The following is a 23,802-nucleotide window of genomic DNA, read 5'->3' as shown; positions in this document are numbered from 1 at the left end:
ACGATGGAGGTGCATAGCGCTCACGTAAGCTTCGCTCCAATGCAGACCACAAAGGTTCGATAATACTGGTATCTGGTGAGTGCAGTGGCCACGGGAGATGCAGCTGTTCATCCTCGTGCTCACAGAACACGTTCTGGACGATGAGAGCTGTGTGAACAGTGGCCATGTCATCTTGGCACACAGCATCACGAGTGGGGACCAACTCTACACCATGGATTGGACCAGATCAACCACGACTGTCACATAATCTTTGGCATTTAGCGGATGATGTTTTTCCGCTTTCCCTGTATGCGGTATAAATCTTCTTCCTCTTGAAACACCAAACACTTCGGCTCCCTTGGATACGGAAGTACCTACCGTAGGAACATCAACAATTCGCCCACGTTCGAATTCACTTATCTCGGATATAATACACGCACAGCTACACAGAATGCTGTTCTGACCACGACTGACGCTTTCAACGAAACACGAACATTGCACAGGTGCCGTGCGTTGTCAGATACAACAGCACAACCCGCAGCCTGAACTAGCATCTGCATCTGAGTTCAAGAATTCATTTCTCGCCGTGTTTCCATAGTTTTGTACAACTCCTGTAGTACTTACTGTAAAAGAAAAAGCAACGCATTTCCTTTATCACTACATTTGGATTTATTTTTAAGGGTCTTACGATAAGCCCAAGGAAAGGCACTCATTGTCTGTGGGCGGGGATCAGGGGGAAAAGGGAAGGGGTGGGGTGAGCGATGGGACGCAGCCCCGAATCCTCCCGCGGTCAGAAAAATGGTACCGGATCCTCCCAAGCCCGCAAGGGTCTGAAAAACGATGGGACCGAATTCTCCCGTTTGAAGCAAGTAGCAGTTCTAAACGTTATGAATACTCCAAGCAGGCAACGGAAAGCATATGAAGTTACAGTAGAAGATGCAAAAATTTTTAGTGTGTATTGTATGTTTAAAAGTTTTATCTTATTGAGATAAAGTCCAGTCGGTACCGCGCCACCGACTAAGTCCCGCTCAAGGTCACGCGCAAAGCGTGCCTAAGTGAATCTATATTTTTTGTTTTAAACATGGGAGGGGTAGGGGAAGGAGATAAGGAACATGGCAGAGATAATTATATTATTGTCTACAATACAACATACCTTGTGTCAGTTTGGGAGGATTCGGTCTTGTTACCTGCTTACCTACCTTGTATCCGGAGCATTCTTGGCCGCGTCCTGGCGTTGTCCGCAGAATGGTATGTCCCTCGCGAGGTAAACTGATCTCGAACCAGCTCTGAATAAAACAGGTAGGGTATTACTCGACAATAAGGGTACAATAAATATTTTAGAACAAAGTGGCTTTCATAGAAGCATCGTTAAGCACCGCAAAAAATAATATGTTTCCCAATCAAGCAAAAATGCTGCAATTAGATTATATAGAGAGAAAGCAGGGAGAGACTGCAAAACACTGATTCAGTTTCCGGTGATCTTTTCTAAAGGAACGCCATCAGCGTGATGTACAATGCGGTCTTCTCTGAATAGCCAAGAAGAGTTGAACGATGAAACAACTGGAAGCATTAGAAACCGGTAAGTGTATGACACAGATACCAGGTTCAAAATGAACAAACAGTTTCACATTCCAGTCCTCAGTTTGCAAAATCGGTCAAATTAGCATATATGTTTCAGTACCCGCTCGCCGACCATTGAGACTCCACAACATCATCACCAAGTGACAGCAAGAACGCTTGGTTGAACATGAGCGAGCTGTGAGGGGACAGCTGTGTGAAAGAAGCGCACTATTGCCACAAAAGCATGTTAGGGATATACGTCTGTTCGATAGTAGTCATTTATTAGTTCGATAGTAGTTATTTCTTTAGGATGCTGCTTGTATAAAATGATACTGCAGAAATAACTGCGTTTACACTCGCAGGCCGAGGAAAAGGCTTCTTTTCGTAGGCAGAAAATAGGAATAAAAGGGACAGGAGAATTCACTTTTTGCGCCCCCTCCACGGCTGCGATGTTGGCGGGGCCCTTCTCGCCACGGCCTCAGTACTGCCCTGACAGGAGCGTCTAGCAACAAGCAATTTTGTTTTTCTTATCTGCACATACAGGTTGACAATTATTGAACTGTATGAAATAAAATCGTCAAAACTTCTCGACGGTTTCCGCTAGGATGTTCAAACTGCACAGTTGGCCGAGGGGCATGATGGCAATTAGTAAGGGCAGTATGGTTTGGTTTAGCGACGAAGCCCACTTTCATTTGGATGGGTTCGTCAACAAACAAAATTGGCGCATTTGGGGAACTAAGAAACGGCATTTCGCAATCGAGAAGTCTCTTCACCCCCAACGAGTGACTGTGTGGTGAGCAGTGTCCAGTCACGGAATAATCAGTGCGATATTCCGTGATGACTACCGAACGGTACGTGAAGGTTTTGGAAGATGATTTCATCCCCATTATCCTAAGTATCCCTGATTTCGACAAGATGTGTTTCATGCAAGACGGAGCTCGATCGCATTGAAGCAGGAAAGTGTTGGACGTCCTGGAGGAGCACTTTGGAGACCTCATTCTGGCTCTGGGGTATCCACAGGCCAGTGGCATGGGCCTCGATTAGCCGCCATATTCTCAGGATCTGTACACATGCGACTCCTTTTTGTGGGGCTATAGTAAAGACAAGGTGTACAGCAACAACCCCAAAACCATTTCTCAGCTGAAAATTGTCATTCAAGAGGTCATCGACAGCATCGATGTTCCGACACTTCAGCGGGTCATGCAGAATTTCGCTATTCTTTTGCGCCTCATTATCGCCAATGATGGCAGGCATGCCGAACGTGTCATAACCTACATCCGAATATCAATAGTGACGTTTAAATGTTGAATAAAGTTTGTGCACGCCGTAGTTTGTAGCTAATTCACATTTTTTTCATATTGTTCAATAATTGTCGCCCTGTAAAACTCTCCTGGGTTCAAATGGCTCTGAGCACTATGGGACTCAACTGCTGTGGTCATCAGTCCCCTAGAACTTAGAACTACTTAAACCTAACTAACCTAAGGACATCACACACATCCATGCCCGAGGCAGGATTCGAACCTGCGACCGTAGCAGTCGCACGGTTCCGGACTGCGCGCCTAGAACCGCGAGACCACCGCGGCCGGCACTCTCCTGGGTTTCGTTCGTACTTTTCGCTTCCTTGATCAACCTATTCACCCTCAGAAGGTCGTATAACTCCTTATAATGCTGTTGTTGCTTAAAAATACAGGGTGTTCCAGGAGGAATAGGCAGGCGCGCTCATGTAGAGCAAAAAACTGCATATGGACACATACCATGTTCCGAAGGGTTTTCGGGTAGAATACATTTAATGTACATTTGTTTTTGGGGTAGTGGCTGGCACGTATTTGTCGGGGTAGTACAAATAATTCATCACAAAGAACGCCATACCTTACGCCATCAGATGTTAGTTTAAGGGGTTCGATGAAGTCTCAGGTGTAAAATCGAAAGGCGAATACGACGAAGTGAACTGCTTGGTCGAATCATGATAGCTGCTGCCCTCATCAGGGAACGCGCAGAGGTACTCGGGAAAGTAAAACATGTTCTCCCACTAGAGCACAAATGCATTGAAGTTGCCGGTGGGACGTTCGAACATATATTGTAAACTGTACGACAGCAGTAATGTAACGTTTACCATAGTGCTTACACGTGAATGTGTTAAAGATACCTATTTTTCAATTGATGTTTGCAAAAACTTATGCTATACTTTTTTCTAACTGTTGTACTTGTGTAAACCTGACAATGTATTAAATGACACAGAAAATAAATAACAATATACATTTAGATGTGTTCTACCCCAGAAACCATTCGGAACAAGGCGTATGTCCATATGAAGTTTTTTGCTTCAAGTGAACGCTCTTGTCATATCCCTGAATCTTGACCATTCCTCTTCGGACACCCAACTGACACGAAAAACTTTAGCGTCGTATTTGCACGGTTCATTTAGCTAGATCTTGACCATGCATTGTCCCAGCAAGCTGCGTGCCGCAGTGGCTCCGCAATGCAGGAGCGGGATTCACATCCCGTCTCGCTTTCGAGACAAATTTTCCTAAATCAAAAGAAAAGCGCAACAGTTCTTTGAGAATACGACGGCCGACATCTTCTCCACCCATGGTTCAAAGTGATATTACGTTGCGTTTCTACACCTTCCTTGCATTATCATTTTAATTATATTAAACGTTGTAGCTCGTTGAGGCATTCTTTACAGGAAGTTACGATATTCTGTACAATTCAGCGTCTTCCAGGTTTCAAGAAAGAATGATCACTAATACTAATAGTACAATTCGCGAAGTCTCAATTAAAACTTCCTCTCGGTATTATCCGTTTCATGCCACAGCCCCTTAAAAAAAAATTATATATATATATATATATATATATATATATATATATTTATTATTATTATTCACGTTTGGGCCCTACTGGACCACGCGAAGTACAATCACGGGGCATTCAGTTATTTTCTTTTAGACTTTCTCTCTGCCCAAATTGTTTTCATTCTCTCGGAATGAGCTCTTTTCCTTTCATCAGACCATGTGGTTCCAGTTTTCTTTGGTTTTTCAGCTTGACCAACTACCCAGTCATGAATTTTTTGCCTAAATAATTTTCTGTCTTGAATTTCATCTTGTTTTATATCTGCCTCTTTCATGTCCTCTTTTATAGCAGCAATCCATTTTATTGTCTCAAATTTAGCTTTACTTCGATTTTCGTAGAATTCCACTACTTGTTTAGTTAGTCTGGTAGCATCCATTCTTTTAATATGCCCATAAAATTTTAATCTGCGTTTTTTCATATCTGAATATATGCTGGTGTATTGTTGAATTTCACTATTTGCTCTTAGCCTGTATGTTCCTTCTTCAGTATATTTTGGACCTAGAATTTTTCTGATTACTTTTCTTTCTCTTTTTTGGATTTCTTGAATGTCCTTTTTTCTGTTTAAAATTAGCGTTTCAGCCCCATAAATACACTCTGGTTTTATGACCGTGTTGTAATGTCTCAATTTAGAGTACCTCGAGAGACATTTTTTGTTGTAGATGTCTTTTGTAAGTCTAAAAGCTGTCTCCATCTTTTGACAACGAATTTCATTTCCAATTTTTTCTAGACCAGTCTCTGAGATTGTTTCACCTAAATATTTGAATTGCGAAACTCTTTTGATTTTTCCATACTTAGTTTCCAAAAGTTTGGGTGCCAGTTTGTTGCTAGTCATATACTGTGTTTTTTCAAATGAGATTTGGAGACCTACTCTTTCTGCTGTTTCTTTAAGGATTTCTATTTGTTTCTGAGCAATTTGGATGTCCTGCGTTAGAATAACCAAGTCGTCTGCAAAGGCCAAACAGTCTATTCGAATATTTGTTCGTCCTAATTTCACTGGTTGGTCAATTTTGAACTCCAATTTTCGTTCGCGCCACTCTTGTATTACTTTTTCTAGAACGCAGTTAAATAGCAACGGAGAGAGTCCATCACCTTGCCTCACGCCTGTTTTTATTTCAAAGGATTCTGAAATTTCTCCTCTGAACTTTACTTTTGATTTTGTACCAGTTAGCGTGTCTCTGATAATTGCCGTGGTTTTAGGATCCAGGCCTTGTTCTTTCACAATTTGGAAAAGAGATTCACGATCCACTGAGTCATAAGCCTTTCTAAAATCTACAAAGGTACAAACTAGTTTTTTACTGTAAATTTTTTGATGTCTGAGAATTAGTTTGAGGACTAAAATCTGTTCTGGGCAAGATCTATTTGGCCTGAAACCTGCTTGATATTCGCCAATTTTCCATTCAAGTTGCTGTTGTGCTCGGTTCAGAAGACATTGAGAGAGGATTTTGTATGTGACTGGAAGAAGAGAAATTCCTCTGTAATTATTAACATCAGTTTTGTCTCCCTTCTTATGAAGTGGGTGAATCAAGGCGGTTTTCCATTCATCAGGAATTTTTTCAGTTTGCCAAATGTTTTGCATGATTGAAGTAATTTCTTTAACGGTTTTTGGACCAGCTGCCTTTAAAAGTTCTGCAACAATTCCATCTTCACCAGATGCTTTGTTGTTTTTCAACCTATGAATTTCTTTAATGATTTCCTCTTCATTTGGTGCAAGTGAAACTGGATTGCATTGTTGGGGAATTTTTGGTGGAAATCTTTCTGTGGGCTCGGGGCAATTTAGAAGATTCTTAAAATATTTAGAAAGTTCTTTGCAATTTTCTTGGTTGTTAAGAGCCAACTGTCCATTTTCCTTCTTGAAGCAAAGATTCTGGGGTTGGTATATATATATATATATATATATATATATATATATATATATATATATATATATATACTCCTGGAAATGGAAAAAAGAACACATTGACACCGGTGTGTCAGACCCACCATACTTGCTCCGGACACTGCGAGAGGGCTGTACAAGCAATGATCACACGCACGGCACAGCGGACACACCAGGAACCGCGGTGTTGGCCGTCGAATGGCGCTAGCTGCGCAGCATTTATGCACCGCCGCCGTCAGTGTCAGCCAGTTTGCCGTGGCATACGGAGCTCCATCGCAGTCTTTAACACTGGTAGCGTGCCGCGACAGCGTGGACGTGAACCGTATGTGCAGTTGACGGACTTTGAGCGAGGGCGTATAGTGGGCATGCGGGAGGCCGGGTGGACGTACCGCCGAATTGCTCAACACGTGGGGCGTGAGGTCTCCACAGTACATCGATGTTGTCGCCAGTGGTCGGCGGAAGGTGCACGTGCCCGTCGACCTGGGACCGGACCGCAGCGACGCACGGATGCACGCCAAGACCGTAGGATCCTACGCAGTGCCGTAGGGGACCGCACCGCCACTTCCCAGCAAATTAGGGACACTGTTGCTCCTGGGGTATCGGCGAGGACCATTCGCAACCGTCTCCATGAAGCTGGGCTACGGTCCCGCACACCGTTAGGCCGTCTTCCGCTCACGCCCCAACATCGTGCAGCCCGCCTCCAGTGGTGTCGCGACAGGCGTGAATGGAGGGACGAATGGAGACGTGTCGTCTTCAGCGATGAGAGTCGCTTCTGCCTTGGTGCCAATGATGGTCGTATGCGTGTTTGGCGCCGTGCGGGTGAGCGCCACAATCAGGACTGCATACGACCGAGGCACACAGGGCCAACACCCGGCATCATGGTGTGGGGAGCGATCTCCTACACTGGCCGTACACCACTGGTGATCGTCGAGGGGACACTGAATAGTGCACGGTACATCCAAACCGTCATCGAACCCATCGTTCTACCATTCCTAGACCGGCAAGGGAACTTGCTGTTCCAACAGGACAATGCACGTCCGCATGTATCCCGTGCCACCCAACGTGCTCTAGAAGGTGTAAGTCAACTACCCTGGCCAGCAAGATCTCCGGATCTGTCCCCCATTGAGCATGTTTGGGACTGGATGAAGCGTCGTCTCACGCGGTCTGCACGTCCAGCACGAACGCTGGTCCAACTGAGGCGCCAGGTGAAAATGGCATGGCAAGCCGTTCCACAGGACTACATCCAGCATCTCTACGATCGTCTCCATGGGAGAATAGCAGCCTGCATTGCTGCGAAAGGTGGATATACACTGTACTAGTGCCGACATTGTGCATGCTCTGTTGCCTGTGTCTATGTGCCTGTGGTTCTGTCAGTGTGATTATGTGATGTATCTGACCCCAGGAATGTGTCAATAAAGTTTCCCCTTCCTGGGACAATGAATTCACGGTGTTCGTATTTCAATTTCCAGGAGTATATATATATATATATATATATATATATATATATATATATATATATATATGGTGCAAATGGCTCTGAGCATTATGGGACTTAACTGCTGAGGTCATTAGTCCCCTAGAACTTAGAACTACTTAAACCTAACTAACCTAAGGACATCACACACATCCATGCCCGAGGCAGGATTCGAACCTACGACCGTAGCGGTCGCGCGTTTCCAGACTGTAGCGCCTAGAACCGCTCGGCCACTCCGGCCGGCCCTTCACAAGAAATGTATTTTTCAGTTCCCGAATAACATAGACAACCCCATGACCAGGATACGAGTCAAGTGATGATTAGTGAGATATTTTGATACACACTAACAAAGTTTCATGAAAGATATTGTCGGTACACATGACGACATCTATTTCAGGTATTCTTATCGGTACGTCAGTTATAGCTTTGCGATTGTCAGCTTCCATTTGTGATTGCAGACCATCGTTGTTTATGGTTGCTAATGTGCGCTCTTGTAATTCACTTCAGAGATAGGATTACACCCCCGCATTGTAAATTACTGAACCGGCACAGCGTGGCGCACAAATATTCTGCTGATATTAGTAACTCTTTTTTTACGTAATTTCAAGTTTAAACTTCTAAATAAATAAAGTCATTTAACTTGGGGTACATGGTTGGTCTACTTAGTCGGGAGGCAAGCTGACATTCAACTGGCTAATCCCTTATTCGTGTTCAGAGGTGTATTTGTATTGTTTCTCTAGTACCTGGCAGACGTATCTCCTTTTCTGCCGAATGTTGCTATAACAATACGAAGTTACACCTTTTTTCTATTGCTTCAGTCGCAACTTCTCTCCCTCCCACATTTTTCTATTCCACATTTGCTGTCTATACTTCCGTCTCTTGCTACAGAGTTACAACATCCCTTTTGGAACATCGATTTTGATTCACAGCTACTTTACGAGTTTTATCTTCGTCGTGAGTCTCTTATTTGGGAAGATTCGCATCCGTTTGAGTTATTTACTGAAGTTTGTTTAGTTGCCTTTGTGATGTATTGCCGCATTTTTTTATAGTGGTTGTAATTGCATATTTCCTTCCGGGCGCATCAACATTCGCAGCCTACATAAGTAGTGTTACAAATGAAATGACACAATTTCAGAGACTTTACTGGTCTCATACAGATACGATTACACACACACACACACACACACACACACACACACACACACACACACACACACACACACACTTTCGAGGCTGAACTGCTATTCCAGAACATGGAGACCCTCGGGAATGCTGCTCGTGTGTAAGCGGCAGTTTAAAGTAAACTGGGGTGGCAGTGCGGATTTAGATCGGGGAGAGAAACGTGCCAGGGTAATCCGTGTAGTTGTGTGAACCGCTGTGCCAAGGTGTCTTAGTAGCTAACGCACCTGCCTAGTAAGCAGGATACCCGGAATCGATTCCTGGCCTTAGTACAAATTTTCACTCGCTGTAGTCTATACACATGAAAATATTTTACTTCCGCCGGTTGTATTTACAGGGGCGGCCAAATGAAAACCCGACAGATGGAAAAAATTAGTCAGCTGTTTATTATTTCAAAAGTAATTGTCGTAACTGTTAATACGAGGGTTGCAACTTATTGTGGCAACTATTTATTCACAACCGATACAAAAGAGTTACATGTTTGCACCTGTTACTGTCCTTCAAAGTAGTCACCAGCGTTGTGTAGAACCCGTTGCCAGCGATGTGGAAGGCGTAGTACATCGCTAGCAGAGCCTGTTCTGTTGATGATGTGATGGAGCGGTCTACTGTCTGTCGAATCTCTGGAACAGTTCTGAAGCGAATGCCACGAAGTCGTTCCTTCATCTTCGGAATCAAATCAAAGTAACAAGGACTTAAGTCTGGGGAGTATGGTGGATGTTACAGTACTTCCCAGTCCCATCGACCGGACAGAGCAGCTACAGCTTGCGCTGTATGCGCCCGCGCAATGTCGTGCAAAATGATGGGTAGGTTGCGCAGAAAGTGTTGCCACTTCTATCGCAAAGCTGGTCTCAGGTGATGCTCCAAAACGAACAGCAATATTGTGCACTGAGGGCCTGTCGTGGAGGAACGTAATGCGTTAGGATAACACCATCACAGTCGTACACGAGAATCACCACAACTTTCACGATACTGGGGCTGTGACGCACTTTCGACTTTCGCGGCGACCCAAATGACGCCATTCGTTGGATTGGCGTTTCAGTTTTGGCTTCGTGGCATTCGCTTCAGAACTGTTCCAGAGATTCGACAGGTAGTAGACCGCTCCATTCGCACCATCAACAGAACAAGCTCTGCTAACGGTATACTACGCCTTTCACATCGCTGGCAACGGATTCTACACAACGTTGGTGACTACTTTGAAGGACAGTAACACGTGCAAACATGTAACTCTTTTGTATCGGTTGTGAATGAATAGTTGCCACTATTTAAGTTCCAACCCTCGTACATTTATCCCTCTGTGAGAAAAGACGGTCATTGCCTTCCTGGAAAAATGTTTTCGTTTGCCTATGGAACCTTTATTGTACCCAAGAGTGCACCTCTTCGTTCGAAGCAAATTCACGGCCACCAATGTCTTTTTTAAGGGTTCCAAAATATGGAAATTGTATAGGGAGAGCCCGGGACTGTATGGAGGATGTTCTGCAGCGTACTTGAAACAACCTTGGCAGCATATGGACGGGCTTGGTAGGATAATGCAAAGCCAAGATCTAGCTAGATGAACAGTGCAAATACCACGCTAAGGTTTTGCGCTTGAATTATTGTCAGCAGATACACATGGTGCGCCTAAAGGAACGGTCAATATTTAGTGATATGACAGGAAACATGGGCACGCCCACATGTGGCCGATGTTGTTTCGAGTATGCTGCAGAGGTTTCGCTGGGAAGCCCTTACACATCCTCCATACAGTCCCGATCCCTCCCCATGCGATTCCCATATTTCTGGAACCGTCAAGAAAGATATTCGTGGCCGTCGATTTTCTTTGGACGAAGATTGGCTCTGAGCACTATGGGACTTAACTTCTAATGTCATCAGTCCCCTAGAACTTAGAACTACTTAAACCTAACTAACCTAAGGACATCACACACATCCATGCCCGAGGCAGGATTCGAACCTGCGACCGTAGCGGCCGCGCGGTTCCAGACTGTAGCGCCTTTAACCGCTTGGCCACCACGGCCGGCTTGGACGAAGAGGTGCACGCCTGAGTACGCCCATGGCTCCGTAGACAACGACAAACATTTTTCCACGAAGTCATTAACCGTCTTGTCTGACAGTGGGATAAGTGTATCAACAGTTATGGCGTTTACCTTTGGAACAATGATCAGTTCACTTACTTCTTTAAGTCTGTCTCATCTGACTGCCCCATGTATTATTTCCTGTCACCTCTCTTTTTAGCACTTCTCTCAAGACTCGCTTCATGTTTTCATTCGTTCAGAGACATACATCTTTGAGCCATTTTACCCCTTAAAGAGTTATGTACGTAGTTATTTAGTCATGCGGGTTACTTTGTCTACGTTCCGCTGCATTCTTGACCATTCTACATGCCACCCTGATGCTGAAACAGTGTACCTTTGCACGTTGATGTTATGTGAAAGTGATAAAGCAAAATACTTATCACAGATAATACTAGTGCCTATCAGTAGTCAATAAGTAAAGATGTCCTCAACCCGAGGATTGTTCTGAAAATCGCAGTGTTTTAGTTGGCATGTTTTTCTTTGAGGTGGCCAACGGCCTTGCGCAGTGGTAATACCGGTTCCCGTCAAATCAACGAAGTTAAACGCTGTCGGGCTTGGCGAGCACTTATACGGGTGACTGTCCAGGTCTGCCGTGCGCTGTTGGTAAGTGGGATGCACTCAGCCGTTGTGAGGCCAAGTGAAGAGGTACTTGACTCAGAAGTAGAGGCTCCGATCACGAAAACTGACAACGGCCGGGAGAACGGCGTGCTGACCACATGAACCTCCATATCCGCATCCAGTGACGTCTACCGGTGAGGTTGACACGGCGGTCGGTCAGTACCGTTGGGTTTTCCGAGGCTTGTTCGAATGGGGTTAAGTTATTACTATTGAAGGTAGACTGCCCTTGTATTCCCCTGAATGTATTGACTTATCTAGCCTGTTATGGGTGAACCTACAGTTAAACGTGGACTAGAAACCATGGCACAACTTCGTTTGTTTTACGCTAACAAATCATTGCCAGAGGTGAAAGTAGCGACTAGTTAAAGGAAAAAACCACAAGACCGACGGAGATTGAAACATGCATTTCAGGATTTGTAATCTGAAAACCACTTAGACCCAGTCACATTAATATACGTCGTTAATAATCTTATAAATTGATCAACGATATTGGCTTAAGAAATCTATTTCTTTTGCTGCAGATGTATCAAACCTAAAACGGCTAGTAGATCTTAATACAAACCAGGAATGACCTGCTCTTGAAGAAACAAAGACGTACTATGGACATACAAGGCGAATGTTTGAGGTGTAGCAGGACATCCTTGAGCAGCTAAACAGGAAGCTGCGTCACGAAGCATGACACAATACAGATCGCTAGCTACATCCTGAGAAATATTTCACCACTCTTCCTGCAAAAACACACGAGATATGGTACTTCTGTTTCCCCCCAAGTACAAAACGTTAAAATAATTTACGCAGCTGAGTAACGTCTTCGACAACCGCCTATATTTCGACGGGAGCATAACCCGCCATTTTCAAGACACGTATGCAACGAGAGAGCGCTGTGCAAGGAAACTGAAAACCTCTGTATGCGGGGCGTAAGCCGAAAGGACAACACACGCAAAGTAAACACTAGCGTTGCCACACAAGCAAAGATGACCAACGTCAGAACTTGTTGGTAGAGAATATTAATTACCAACGAGTGAGGTAGCATTAACTCTGCCACTCTGTCACCATCCGGCTCAGCGTGAAGTGGTACGTTCATATGGGGCCAACAAATTTCAAGCCCTGAAAGTTTTTCAGTTGAATTAATCCATCTCGAAGTCACGTTTCGCCAGAATGGTTATGGTGAAACACAAATTAAACTGGCGTTGCGCTATCGACCAACAGTGAATCCGATGAGTGGTGAAAATAACTAAAATAACTATGTGTCACCAAAGTCTACGGCCTCTCTGCCTTATGCAGGTAGCATTTCCAACGGAATTGGTCGTATTCTGCGGAACCATGATATGAAATATGTTTTTCGCTAACCATCTAAGATTAGGGAACGTTTTAGGTGCTACAAATGATGATACTGGTTTGCGTGAGGTGGGCGTGTACCGTATTCCTTGCAGTTGTGCCATGTCATACATTGGTCAGGCTATCAACGCCTTTGAGGGTCGGTGTATTGAGCGTGTCACACACACAACAAACGAGCAAATCTGCTGCTGCAGAACATCGCCTTGCCACCAGTAATCCTATGGAATATCAGCAACATGGAGACACTGGCATCCATTTCCAGCTATTCGGGTAGTGTTATTAAGGAAGTAGTCGACATTAAACTAGCAAGTGACCTTATACATAGAGATGAAGGTTTTTGCTTAAATTCTGCTTGGAATTCTGTTCTTTCCCTCGTCAAAACACAGAGGGACAGAGTTAATGCTACTTCACCCGTTGGTAATTAATAATCACTATTAATAACTTCTGACGCTGGTCATAATTGCTTGTGAGGTGGCACAACTATTCACGCTAAATGTGTGTGTGTGTGTGTGTGTGTGTGTGTGTGTGTGTGTGTGTGTGTGTGTATGGCATACCGAGGTTTTACATTTCCTTGCACAGTGGTCTCTCGCAGCAGAGTGTGCACTTGCCGAAATATCGGCGGTTGTCGAAGACGTCATCCCGCCGCACTCCCATAAATTGTTTGAACACACGAGACATTCCATCGGTTGTGCAGTCTCGATCAACGGACCAAAACTGGGTGTCATCACAGATCAAGACTTATTGTCCGCACTACCATATCTTTGAAGAAAAGGAGTGTATTGTAACAAGAGTCCAGAATAATAGGACAGAAAAACACATGACTGCAGTTGGAGGAAGTCTGTCTCCGACACGGCAATGCCATCAGCGGTTATACTCATCAGCGTCTATGAGTCCACATTACTTCTGTCTGCATATGATAGAAATAATACAGTTGGTTACATGTAAGAGATGGAAGTGCCCTCAACTATACAGGTTGAGTCGAAAACATGATAAAATTCGTATGGGTTGAATTTCTCACGTAAAAACAAGAGGAAAAACATATACTGACATGGGTCGGAAATTGCTTAGCTTCTGTAGTCAATTACGGCTAATCTTACACAAGCCAAACTTGTCTAGCCGGCCGGGGTGGCCGATCGGTTCTGGCGCTACAGTCTGGAACCGCGCGACCCGAACGGTCGCAGGTTCGAATCCTGCCTCGGGCATGGATGTGTGTGATGTCCTTAGGTTAGTTAGGTTTAAGTAGTTCTAAGTTCTAGGGGACTGATGACCTCAGAAGTTAAGTCCCATAGTGCTCAGAGCCATTTGAACCATTTGAACCAAACTTGTGTACAGGGGCCAGCTATCAATGTTTCTTGTGCAACCCACTACCTCGTTACTTGGATGATATTCCAGCGTGTCTGGATGAGTGTAACAAAGTCTCTCGGCTGAGCACGGAAGGGAACAATGTTGTCAATTCATTGACATCCGTACGCACAATAAAGTTCGGTAAGAACAGCTGTGTTGTTCCGTACAGAATTTATTCTCACGTTCCCTATTGTCGCACGATGTTGAGTGAATTTGCTTTGTAGGATCATAAATATCTTTTCACCTGCCTGTGCAGTTTCTGTGCTAGCTTCACACATGCTACCGCGTAAAATAAACACGCCACACGGAGAGAGGCATAACGAGAATGAAGCACAACACCTCTATTACAGACCGCAATTGTCTTCCGTAGCTGAAACGCGTAACAGACACCTAAGGTTGCAATGCGATATTACTACGGTGAAGAGAACAGACGGCGTAACCATATTGATTCTCTATCTGGTTGTTGTTATGGTACATGTCCTATAAACAATTAGCTATTAGGCACTCAGATATGCTGATCATAATATATCCTGTCTGTCGGTCGAGGCATATGGTGGTCCTGCATATTTCAATGTTTTCCTGCTCCGCGTCTAGATCAGTTCAATGGCTTCTGTGCTCACCCTACATAAACCCACAGGACTTCTTTCTCGGGAGCTATTTCAAGCCCATATTACATTATTCAAAACGATGAGCCAATACATCGTCGATTCGATATCTGAAATGTCGTGTAGGGATAAAGAACCTCGCAAAAATAGGAAGACGTCCTCAAAAGCCTCATCTGTGCAGCTGCTTGAGGATATTACGTATCAAAGCGGTATTGTAAGTCTTCTCTATGTCAAAAAAGAGATAAGGAAAGAAACCAACTATTACACGATGCCTGCTGTATATCCGTCTCCTGCAAGGCCAGGTTATCAATGACTGAATGATAGCTGCTGAACCCCCACTAAAAACTACTTAAGAGTGATTAGGATTCCTTCATCCACATAAAGCGACGGTTGATCATACTCTACAAGGATTATCTACTTATTTTGTGAGAGCAAAGCTACTCGGGCATGTATGTCCTTCCCGGGTTTCTAGGCGGCGATTTAAACTTCTTCTTTCAACAAGTCAACAAACTGTTCTGTCTCTCAGATAAAATTACGTAGGGCGAGGAAAATTTCTTTACTTCTCCCCATGAGACGCCATATCATTCTGCCTCAGTGACCAATCTGTGGCGCTGGTAAGTTGGAAACTAGCTGACATTAGCAGTAACTCCGCCGTAATTTACCATCATTCACTGGGCTAAGTCACGAGACTCTCTGGAAATATTACATTTCGCATTGCAGCAAAGACTGCACATCTGGTTGTCTTGTGAAGCAATACTCACACATACGAATGGTTGAACATGAGAATATTTAATATTTGGACAGCTGAACACATATGTCACAAGTCATTTGCCCTCTGAACTCCATGGCGTTATGTCTAATACGTTAATACTTGAAGCGACACATTGTGGTAGATATACAAGGTCTTACTTTCGCATAAGTGAAATCTGATATTATGCACTCGGTTAGTTTTGGTACTCTGAAGTAAGAATTCCAGTTCATCATTCACTAACTTCGTAATGATCTTGCTGTGTCCTCCAGAAGATACGGTACGCAGTCTATACAAGTTGTTCCAAAGAAACACCGACAACCGTTGGTGACAGGTTCCTTACAGCAAAACAAGAAAGACATGGACTCCAAAACGCATATCTTAAGAGTTATGAGCACTTGTTCAGTAGAAGAGCTCTGCTTCACAATAGCGAAGATGAAAAAGTATTCATAGCTCTTAAAGTATGCATTCTAGACCCCATGTTTACTGGACTTCGACAAGGACTACGTAATGTTCCCGCATTACGCCACACCAATAGTTCCCAAGTAGACATCCATCAGCTCAACGTGGATATAAGCAGATATACGGCTCCATTCAGCAGTTAATTAGTATCTGAAGTTAGTACCTCAGACAGAGTCTTAGGACCCAGCTAAAGTCGCCACCAAGAAGAGCCAAACTGGACGTAATACAACTAATGATCAATGGATCCACGACTGTACCACGATTTAAAGACAGATCAGTGTAAGTGGGCATTGATGTATATTGCAACACACAATCTTCGTATTACATTTACGTATTGTAAAAATTTTATCAGTAAATCATCGTCAATTGTTGCTATTCTGTGTTGCCGTCATTTTTGCAACAGTCACTGCCTAGTTGTATTTGGGCCCTGTGAAGACTTTGTATAGTTACTGCATCAAATCACGCCACCTCACAACACCAACTACTCGGTGGAAGGGAATCCCTTCTTGACAAATTTATGTGTTTCATGCCAAGTGCATTTAGTGAATACAACAAATCTTGTCATTCTGCAACCTAGAATGTATTGCAATTACGACTAGTGGGTATCTCAGTATTTAAGTCCTATTCTCTGAGTAGTATGGCGTTTAACAACTTGTTTACTTGGACAGCTTTCGCTGACTATTCGGGAGTGTACAGTTCTGTGGCCTTTAAATAATTTTAGTGCCCTGTGAATACCTCTTCAAGGACATGAAGAGGTGACAATTTCTGGAAAGTGCTTTAATCACGTTTAATGACAGTGAATACACAGAATGCAGTCTGCTACTGTAGTCATTTTGTTTTTAAGGATTTCTCACATGAGCGACCCACGAGAAGTCTCCCGGTTTTTTGGCTGAGGATACTGCTCAAAAGAAAACTCGAACCGCTGTCAACGTTTGTGACACAATTACTACGAGTTGTTTGGGGAACAAACGCCAATACAGACAGTTTCTCTTGTAATCTTGACAAGCTAACAAGCTTAAACTTTGGGTGCGCCAGATGCCCCAAATGATGCGCGGTAACATGTGTTTCGCTTCATCGGTGCGTAGCACACCTTGTGGTTGAAGGTATTCTGATAGGAATTTGCACAATCCTAGCAGCCCAAGCTATTAAGCCAAGATTCCCGATTTCTGAGAAACACAACCTCCCATCGCCTGGATATTTGGTGTCACGATCACATGGTCTTTGACTTCGCAAATTAGTATTGTGTGGACTGCGTGCCGTGCTTGTTGTTGACATGTTGGTAGTAAATCAGTCAGTTGTTACTAAATAACTTTCATTCTAAGGAAAAACAATCGGATTGGATGGCGAGGTTCTGGCCCACTGTTAACGCGACTGCTGGATCTCACTCCCGAGTATTTTTTTCTTTATTTACATGCAGTCGTTGGTGTATCAAATCCTAGTGTAAACTGAAGAGTAACTGGTTGGCAGCGACCTGGCGGCCTGTCTCACTATACAACAAACAACAGGGTTTTTCGAAAGGGGGGAGGGGAGGGGGGATTTGTGTCGCTATCATGCATGTACTGAGACTACGAATTGTCACTTTGAACAGCTGATACGAGCGTAAGTTGTTGTTATATGGTGTAATTTTTTTATGTCAATCAAAAATAATCATTCAAGACCACCAGTTTCTTATCTCAAAGCACTGAGCTTAGGATCTTCTAATATCTGTATAATTTTGACTATACAGGTTTGAGAGTTTCTGGATAGCGCAGTATTATACGCGATCCTGAAGATACAAGAGCAGCGAGACATCATCATACATGGAATTTCTCGTCTGCTCGTCGTCTTCGAAGCGTAGCAGAGAAAGTGATGCAAATTATTCAGGACACATTTCTACTCCAACCGCATTCTGGTATGTATCACGGCACAGGGAAATCCATGCAAATGGGTTAAGTCGATATAGCAGCCAAACATATCTTCAAACATCATAATTTGAGAGAATGTGCCGCATCCTTGGAGGCTGATATCTCGTTGTTGAGCATGATAAACAAATATTCATACACTACATTTAAACAAAATGCATTTTACAGTTTTGACGGGAGGGCAGAAGCAAAAGTAAGTACTCAATTTCAGCTGACCAAGGGACGAGGATAGTACAACTTATGAAATTTTATGGGATTTATGGGTCCGCATATAGGCAAAAAATTTGCTTATTCTCAACAAACATGTTTCTACGAGAGTTCGACATCGCCGTTTTTCTTTTACTTTTTAGAATTTTGAGGATTGTCTGGACTTCAGCATAATTATTTTGGTTTGACATTTTAGTGTGCTGCAGAGCTGGCGTCTCGTCTTTTCTAGTCCGATGCCCAAACAGCCTCGTTTTTCTGGCGCACAATTTTAGACTTTCCTGTGTTCCATTCCTCATTTTTCTTTTGAGCTTCATAGTTGACGGATAATACTTGTAGTTTGGAGAGAGAGAGAGAGAAAGAGAGAGAGAGAGAGAGAGAGAGAGAGAGAGAGAGAGTGTTTGAGTGCTGTCAACAGACAACGTTATACATTAATTCCAAAGAAAATTTTTTATCAGTTTTAATCAGAGCCACCCAGATTTTAAGTTTTTCTTGTGTCATTCAAGGCAAATCCCAGGATGATATTTAAAAGAGACCACTGCCGGTATCGCCTCCCTTAATAACCAATATATCAGTCGCACATTAAACCTTCGAAAACAAAAAGTTATACATGTGTCCCGTCTGTTATTAATCAGTCTATAGCATAAAACTGAACTGCTACGGGTAACTGACGATATTGGCTTAACTCTATTTTGTTTTAATTCCTCTGAACTAACAAAGTTTTCTTTAACACAAAAGAAATGATCGATTTTATTACTTCAGTGTGACAACAGCACATCATTCGCAAATACTTAATTCATTCAATGACTCTCTTTGCCTTTTGTACGAAGTAGTACGTTCAGTTATGAGGAATGACTTATAGCGAGTTACCCCTAATTGCGTATGAAGAACAAACAAATGTACAGGTTCAAATGGCTCTGAGCCCTATGGGACTTTAAAAAAAAGTTCAAATGGCTCTGAGCAATATGCGACTTAACATCTGCGGTCATCAGTCCCCTAGAACTTAGAACTACTTAAACCTAACTAACCTAAGGACATTACACACATCCATGCCCGAGGCAGGATTCGAACTTGCGACCGTAGCGGTCGCGCGGTTCCAAACTGAAGCGCCTAGAACCGCTCGGCCACCCCGGCCGGCCCATTAGTAGGCCTCGAGCTGTACAGTTCATTCAACTAGGAGAGGAAGTTAAAGATTAATATGACTGAGAGCTATCATTCACTACTGGTGGTGCATTCAAATTCTAATAATAGCAACATAATCTGCTCATAAACAGACTTCAAGCTCTGAATACTTGAGTCACTAGCGGACTTCTTGCACATCATTGGCAAAAATAACTTCGGTTTAAGTTAAATTATTTTAAAAACACTAACTGCATATATTACTGGATACATAAGAATAGAGTTAAAGAGGAAACTTGTGTTTTTTATTAACTTCCTTAAAGCATGATAGATGAACATTTGGGATCGGATATTAAATATGCAAGTAAATAGTAAACCTCAAATGATGTGTTATAAGCTTTCAATTCTAAAATGGCTGTAAGACTTATTTTTGCCAGTTAGTTATGACAAAATTTTCTCTGATAGGGCCTCGGGGTCTACAGATCGTAAGCACGGCCCTGTCTGGAACCTCACACCACTCACGATACTAAGGTAGCATATGCAAACTGGCGGAGCAGATGAGTAATGAACCGGCTTTGACATCTCTCATAGTTCAGGCACTGAGTGTTGTGCAAGCCATCCAGCATTGGTCAAAAAATCTTAAACAGATTTTCATTTAAGAGGTGAGACAAGAATTGTCACGCACACGTAAATCTGTATACCATGCACTGAAGTGCAAGAACAGTTCTTGGGCTGTTGCAATCACGCAACATCAGGCAGAAAAAGAGTTTACAGCACTAGTTTATATTGACAACACTACTGCAATGAATACGTCCAGAAGTCATATGTTACGTATCACGTTGTTTAATAGTATTAACAATACACACATCAATTGGTTCGACTAAGAAATCTGTCAATACAGTAGAAGGAGTTGCCCATATTCAGGCTCTTTGTAAAATTACGGTAAACCGGGTATCTGCCCGGGACGGAACTTTCAGGGGGCGCCAAATTCATATTCTTGAAGAAAAAACCCTTATTTCACAAAGTCTATCGATTATCCATATGACTTTGAAACGCATCCCAGTTCGTTTTTGAACATTTTTAACATATTATAGGTTTATTCTGAACAAATTATAAGTTGATTTTTGAATGCGCGCATAGTGAACGTGATTTTCTGCCAGGGGAATGCCCATAGCATCTAGAAATAGGAAACTTCCCTGAAGACAAAAGGGGACGGGGCTATATGATCTGAGCCGAATAAACCCGAACGGGTAAATACCAATCGCTGTTTGTTTATGTGGTTGGCTGGGTGTGCAAATGATCAGCGTTGTTGTAATTATTAGCGAAATCCATAAATTGAGACTACCAGAATGGAAATAGAGGAATAACAGGTAAGAAAGATTACAAATTATCTTCTCGGTGTATCAAAAAAAAATGAAATTTTGACAGAAAATTTTTAACAGATCGCTTCACTACTAAGAACCAATTGCACAGTCCCCGGTTAGCAGCCGCTTTATGTTCTATTCTCGGAGCCGACCGATGTGGCCCCTGCGGTTCTAGGCGCTTCAGTCCGGAACCGCGCTGCTGCTACGGTCGCAGGGTCGAATCCTGCCTCGGGCATGCATGCGTGTGATGTCCTCAGGCTCGTTAGGTTTAAGTAGTTCTAAGTCTAGGGAACTGATGACCTCAGATGTTAAGTCCCATAGTACTTAGAGTCATTTGAACCATCTATTCTCGGAATCGCGCGGAAAACGCCTTGTACGAACACGTAATTACGCCTAAGAGGAGAATAAACGCGGAATAACTGAACCGGTGATTCTGGTAGTGTTAGTGAAGTTAAAAGGAGAGTAAGTTTTGACGATGGCCGGAATAGTCACAGAATTAGTGAAGACAAGTTTGTTTGATAGAATGAGGGAGGAGAAGAAACTGGGACATGACGCAAATTGTCTGGAAGACTATGACGATTCCAAATTTAAATAAAAATTTCGTACAGCTATTTTTCGATCTCATGCTTGAGAAACTCGAGCACATGAATGAAATGTGAAACTATTTCCTACCATAAAACTTTTTGCTTGTGGTAGACATAATAAACATTTGATATTGGTACTTCGTGAATTATATTCTATCATCAGAATGAAATTTTCACTCTGCAGCGTAGTGTGCGCTGATATGAAGCTTCCTGGCAGTCGCGAGTTCAAGTCTTGGTCCGGCACATAGTTTTAACCTGCCAGGAAGTTTAATATTCTGCCATGTTATTTATGTAAATGAGGTTCATAAAAATGACCATTTGTGCCAAAACAGTCTCCTTATTTGGTGTGTGTTACAACTGCTGCAATATTAGAAAGGCTTATTTCGTTTTATCTAGCAGACAGTGACAAAATTGACGTAATCAGATAGAGAAACCACACCAGCACTATCCGTATTCGCAGCTTTTTCGGTACTGGACAACGATTTTTGATTTTTCATGCAGCAAAACATTTGACGAACTTTGATGAGGTAATACATTCTTCGCAGAAAGCAAAGCACGCCGCGTAAAGCTGTAACAAGATTAGAAAGAAAGAACTGCTGGGAACTAAGGATTGAAGAAACTTGCTTGTATCTTGTCCTTACTGCTTTTATGTTTCCTATATTTCGTTTATGTCATACAAAAGGAAAGTTATTAGCTAATAGGCAATAAAGAGTGGAAATTTTCTGAAGAGTTCTTATTCTCCCGGCCACAAATAATCCCACCCAGTATTATTATTATAATTATTATTATTATTACATATATATATATATATATATATATATATATATATATATATATATATATATATATATATATATATATATATATATATAGGGGGTGTGGGGTGTGGGAGAGGATGTCAAAGCGACCGACTGGGAGCAGAAGAGGCACCAGAGGACATTTTAATTTCCACTGTCCTGAATATAGTTTTGATGGCTTCCTTTACAAAATATACACGTTTGAATTACACACAGCGAAATATAGTGACGTGCGATACAAGAATGCTGTGTGGCGTGGCACTGCATTTTGACACACTTAGGACCAAATAACATGTCTTACATTTCCTCGAACATATGTTTTATAAATCAAACTCTTCAAAAAGATTTGCGCTACAAAATGAACATATTTTTGAAAGATCGATTTTTTTTTATTTCTGAAGTCCTATCTCAAACGCTCGAGGGGAGTGTAGGCGCCACTATCAAATTTTTGCCCCGGTTCGGAAATGTAGATCCGGGGCCGCTTACGAGAACATGCTGAAAAGTAATGCTTCCGAGCTTTTTATGTGAAAACTCTTACAGATTTAAAAAAAATAGAGTCATTAACATTAGACATCTGTATTCTTCATTGTTTACATATTTGCAGAACTCTGGTGCTAAAGGGCTCCGAATTATACCGTGTAATATGGCGATGGGTAGCGTTAAGTCTGTCGGTGAGTGAGTAACAGCGTCCAGTAAACAAGTTTCGAATTCGAAGAATTCGTCCACACAGGGAGCACCCTATCCTTCAGCATGACAATGCCAGACCGCACACGAGGGCCGCGAAGTCTGCAACAATCCGACGCCTTGGGTTCACTGTCAGCGACCATCATCCATATAGTTCCGACATGGCACCGTCCGCTTTTTATCCGTTTCCAAAACTTAAAGGACACCTTCGAGGACTTCACTCTGAGAGTGATGCAGCGCTGCAAGTGTAGCTGAGGTTGTGGCTCTGCCAACCCAAAGTCAAATATGTGGTGTCACCGCCAGACTCCACACTTGCTAGGTGGTAGCCTTTAAATCGGCCGCGGTCCGTTAATATACGTCGGACCCGCGTGTCGCCACTATCAGTGATCGCAGACCGAGCGCCGCCACACGGCAGGTCTAGAGAGACTTCCTAGCACTCGCCCAGTTGTACAGCCGACTTTGCTAGCGATGGTTCACTGACAAATTACGCTCTCATTTGCCGAGACGATAGTTAGCTTAGCCTTCAGCTACGTCATTTGCTACGACCTAGCAAGGCGCCATTACCAGTCACTATTGATGCTGTAAAACATGTACCGTCAAGAGCGATGTTCACCAATTATGGATTAAAGTTAAGTATTCCAGAAGCTACGTACGTTTTTTACTAGTCTCATTTCCGTGTCCTGTTCCAGACCTCACGCCAGCCTGCGTGAGCTTAAACGCGTGCCTTTCGGCTTCCTCCTAGTGGATTGGCTGTCTTGCCAATCCACAACAAAATATTCTACAGTGACGGTACTAACACATTGGTCTCTCGTTGGGAGAAATGGGTTCGTCGCCGGGGCGACTGCGTTGAGAAATTAATATGTAGACATGGGGGAATAAATATGTAGAACTTTAATAACGTTTGTTTTATTTAAATACCTTTGAATTTTCACATAAAAATTCGGAGGCATTACTTTTCAGCACATCTCGCATATCCAGTACTGATCCCATTCTTAACTGAAAACTTGTCTAACATGGAGAAGGTTTCAAAGAAGATTGGTAAGAATATTA

At 43.0% G+C, this 23,802-nt stretch overlaps 1 protein-coding gene across 3 annotated transcripts in view; it reads right to left on the bottom strand.

Annotated features, from left to right (window-relative positions):
- The window catches only part of LOC126248333 (constitutive coactivator of peroxisome proliferator-activated receptor gamma-like), a 725,840-nt gene that overhangs the window by 193,208 nt on the left and 508,830 nt on the right, over positions 1–23,802 (bottom strand). For all 3 annotated transcript variants that reach the window (XM_049949229.1, XM_049949228.1, XM_049949230.1), the window contains one exon: positions 1,179–1,265. In XM_049949229.1, the coding sequence (XP_049805186.1) occupies positions 1,179–1,265 (87 nt within the window). The remainder of the gene's footprint in view (positions 1–1,178; positions 1,266–23,802) is intronic.

The sequence above is a fragment of the Schistocerca nitens genome, chromosome 3 (genome assembly GCF_023898315.1).
Source record: "Schistocerca nitens isolate TAMUIC-IGC-003100 chromosome 3, iqSchNite1.1, whole genome shotgun sequence".
NCBI lineage: Eukaryota > Metazoa > Arthropoda > Insecta > Orthoptera > Acrididae > Schistocerca > Schistocerca nitens.
This window is presented reverse-complemented; position numbering and strand designations above follow the sequence as displayed.